Below are 4,262 nucleotides of genomic sequence, written 5' to 3' on the forward strand. Positions count from 1 at the left end.
CATTAATACTATACTAGCGACCGTCCATTCCATCCATCGCAGTCCCTTCAGCTGTCCACACACCTGTCTACACACCTGTCTAAACACATCAGCCTCCCCTCGCTGCTTCCTGTCCGTCATCTCCTTAATCAAATACCTACTGTCCATCCGTCTCTTCCTAAGTTCCCTGCCTATTAATTACCTTTCCTTCCCTGTTCACACACCTACTTATGGCTCTCCGTCTCCTTAATTTAAAATCTACTGTCCATATCTGTCTACACTCACCCATTCACCAAATCACCGACCCTCCTTTCCATCTATCAGAGACCCTTCAACTGTCTACACTCCTATCTACACAACTGTCATCACACCTGTCTACATACATCCGTCTCCCTCTCTCCCTCTTGTCCGTCATCCCGCCGAGCACCCACCTGTCTTCGTTCACCTGCCGCCTAACACACAGAACTGCTTAAAATTCATTGGCACACGACACACAATATTTATGCATCAATAAACTTCCTCTTTACGACATCACGCCTCCGTACCCCAAATTGGGTAATGTTCGGGGGGGAGAAGGTGCAGGGGCTTGAGAAGGGGGAGTGGGAGGGCTGGATGGAACAGGGGAGGAGGGGAGGTGGAGTGAGGAGGAGGAGGAGGAGGAGGAGGAGGAGGAGGAGGCTAGGCACAGATGGGGGGTTAGGAACGGGCGATGTAGTTTAAGAGGAGAGGAGAAGGAGGGAGGAAGGGAAGAAGGGAGACGACAAGAGAAGGAGGAGGAGGAAGAGAAGGAAAAGGAGGATATAGGGAGGGGACAAAGACAATCTGAGAGAGAAAGAAGGACGAAGAGCAAAATAAAGAAAAGGCGGAGATAAGGAATACAAAGACAGTAGGAGGGAGACAAGAAAAGATGAAGAAAGAGGAAGAAGTGGAGGAGGAAGGAGAGAAAGAGGAAGGGCAGGATGATTAGCCATAGTCGAGGTGATACAAGGGTGCTAAGTTGCCGTGGGTGAGAGGGGCGTGAGATAGGGAGGCGAGGATGAATTCTGGTCTAATGCTATTCAGTGGATTTAGGAAGCATTCGTGTTCACGGCTGACTAGGAATGAGGTGTGAGAGGCGTTTTTGTGTGTGTGTGTGTGTGTGTGAGAGAGAGAGAGAGAGAGAGAGAGAGAGAGAGAGAGAGAGAGAGAGAGAGAGAGAGAGAGAGAGAGAGAGAGAGAGAGAGAGAGAGAGAGAGAGAGAGAGAGAGAGAGAGAGAGAGAGAGAGAGAGAGAGAGAGAGAGAGAGAGAGAGAGAGAGAGAGAGAGAGAGAGAGAGAGAGAGAGAGAGAGAGAGAGAGAGAGAGAGAGGTTTTTGAAGACTGATGTAGAAAGGGAAATGGTGATGTAGATTGTAGACATATATAGTAAGGTAGAAGGAAATAAATATGAAAACAAAGAGGCCAGTGCAACGTAGAGATTTTTGAAGATTGATATAGTAAAGTAAATGATAATATAACCACTAACGTCCGTGGTGGGTAGAAGTTCCTGAAGAATGATGTAGGAAGATAAATGGTTATGTAGATCGTAGACTGATATGGTAGGGTAGAAGGTGATAATTATGGAAACAAAAATGTCAGTGATATGTACAGGTTGTTCAAGACTGATATCGTAAAGCAGATAGTGATATGAAAAGAGATGCCAGACTTGTGTAAAAAGGTAAATTGTGACATATATATTTTTTTCGGCCACCTCTTTGGATTCTTTTTAGGAGCAGCGAGTAGCGGGCTTTTTTATTATTGTTTCTTTTTTTGTGCCCTTGAGCTGTCTTTGTCGTAAAAAATATAAAAAATAAAAACACGCAGGCAGTAGAGATTCCTTAAGACTGATGCACTACAGAAAGATGATAAATATGAAAACAGATGGCAGTGTTTCGTAAAGATTCCTGAAGACTGGTGTAGAAAAGCAAACGGTGATGTATAGGAGAGGAGGCGTCAGCAATAAAGGTTTCTGAAGATTGATATATTAAGAAAAATGATGGAGATAAATATGAAAACAGAGATAACGAAGGAGATTTACGATAGTGATGCTCGCCACTCACAATTTTTGCACCCTATCTTCACGTGTCAACAGGCAACTCATTAATTAACTCAGTAACTACAGCCTGCCAGCCGACCATTACCATTACCTCAACACCTTTAAGCTATTAACGCCCCGGATTCCATCGAATGAATACAGAATAAAGCGGAATTTCCATGCAGAGTAAAAACCCCAATCATGGCAAATTGTAGGACACATTCCGTTATTACCAATTATTAAAAAAGGCTCCTCTATGGCCCCGGGAAAAAGTGTAAAATTACTTACATTAATGACTAAATAAATGGTTTCACACCCACACACATACAAACGTACGCACATACTCATACATTCATGCATGCACAAAAATAAAACAGATGGACGGTCATCACTTCTACACACACACACACACACACACACACATGATCGTACATACATACACACACAAAAAACGAATGCCACCACTTACACACACACACACACACACACACACACACACACACACACACACACACACACACACACTCATAAACATTTTCCCTTCGGCCCCTCGCGTATTGCCTATAAAACTCATATTAATTGGCGGCTAAACTGGATTGCAGGAAAACGACATTAATAAAAAAAAAAGTACCAAAAAAATGAAAAACATAAAATCCTAATAATAATAACAATACAACTCATGCTTTTATCCATGCTGATGTTGATGCTGATGCTGACGATGATGATGGTGACGATTTAAAGCTAGGAGGGCATGACAATAGAACAATAGATAGACACACACACACACACACACACACACACACACACACACACACACACACACACACACACACACACACACACACACACACACACATACAGACAGACAGACACAAAGGTAAACAGACATACAGAGACATGGAGATACACATAAATAGATAGAGAGATAGACAGACGGACAGACGGACATATATTGAGAGACAGACACAGACAGACAGACACCCAAGTAAACAGACATAGAGATATCAAGATACAGATAAATAGAGATAGGTCAATAGATAGATGGATAGATAGAAAGAAGGATAGGGAGAGAGACAAGAGAGTGCCTATGTATGAGCGTGTGTGTGTTGAGAGAGAGCACATGTAAATATAGGTCAAGGTAACTAAAGATGACCACTAAAGATCAACCTTCGTAAGCAGTTTGATGTCCGCGTCTCGTTCGTCAGTGGTCGTGAGGGATGGACGATCAAAAGGGTGGGGAGGAGGTGGGCAGGAGGTGGGCAGAAGGAGGAAGGAGGGGGGTCGCAGGTGGGCAGGAGGTGGGCAGTAGTGGGTTAGAAGGTGGGTAGAAGGTGATCAGTAGGAAAAAGGAGGGGGTTAGCAGGTGGGCAGGAGGTGAGCAGTAGGAGGAGGGAAGGGGGTCACAGGTGGGCAGGAGGTGGGCAGTAGTGGGTTAGAAGGTGGGTAGAAGGTGACCAGTAGGAAGAAGGAGTGGGTTCGCAGGTGGGCAGCAGAAATGGGCAGTAGGGGGCCAGGAGGTGGGTAGAAGGTGAGCAGGAGGTGGGCAGTGGGAGGCAGGAGGTGGGTAGAAGGTGGGCAGGAGATGGGCAGTGGGAGCCAGGAGGGGGGTTGCAGGTGGGCAGGAGGCAGGAGGGGGATCGCAGGTGTTCAGGAAGTGGGCAGTAGGAGGGTAGGAGGTGGGTAGTGTGGGCAGGAGGGGGGCAGTAGATGTGCAGGTGGGTGGCAAGAAGTGGGCAGTAGGTGGGCATGAGGGCAGGAGGTGGGCAATTTAAAAGGTGGGCAGAAGGTAGGTCGTAAGAGTCATAGGTGGGCCGAAGATGGGTCATAGGTGGGGTCGCGGCCTAATGAGGGGCACACCTGTTTACCTGCCCCGGACGCTCTTAATTGGGCAATACGGAGGTGTGTGCGCAGGTTAGTCACGTGCAGGACCTTTCAGCCTTGCATTACTTACGTCGGTATTGTGAGACTCCTTCACTTCTCACATCAGCTATTTCTAAAGGTCAAAGAGGGGATCAATCGGGTTCTAATAAGTCTATCTTTAGGTTCACGGTACAGGAGAAGGGTCAGACTACCACCAGGGTCATAAAACTACTCCTGGAAATGCCCAATACTCATACGGAAGCCTTGACAGATGTGTGTACTTGGGTGAGGAAATGTTTAGTAATACGTCCATGATTAAATTCAGGGTCGATAAAGTAATACTGATGATGATGACAGGGAGGATGATAAGG

General features: G+C 46.1%; 1 protein-coding gene across 1 annotated transcript; it reads right to left on the reverse strand.

Annotated features, from left to right (window-relative positions):
- Positions 1–3,431: 3,431 nt before the first annotated feature.
- LOC126981401 (uncharacterized) lies at positions 3,432–3,779 on the reverse strand. Its single transcript, XM_050832417.1, has one exon. It carries the CDS (start codon positions 3,777–3,779, stop codon positions 3,432–3,434), a length of 348 nt encoding a protein of 115 aa, XP_050688374.1.
- Between the last annotated feature and the right edge of the window lie 483 nt (positions 3,780–4,262).

The sequence above is a fragment of the Eriocheir sinensis genome, chromosome 48 (assembly GCF_024679095.1).
Source record: "Eriocheir sinensis breed Jianghai 21 chromosome 48, ASM2467909v1, whole genome shotgun sequence".
Classification (NCBI taxonomy): Eukaryota; Metazoa; Arthropoda; class Malacostraca; order Decapoda; family Varunidae; genus Eriocheir; species Eriocheir sinensis.

Excerpts from the sequence above, each read along its gene's own strand:
- LOC126981401 (XM_050832417.1), bottom strand. The coding sequence starts at position 3,779 with ATGCCCACCTACTGCCCACTTCTTGCCACCCACCTGCACATCTACTGC.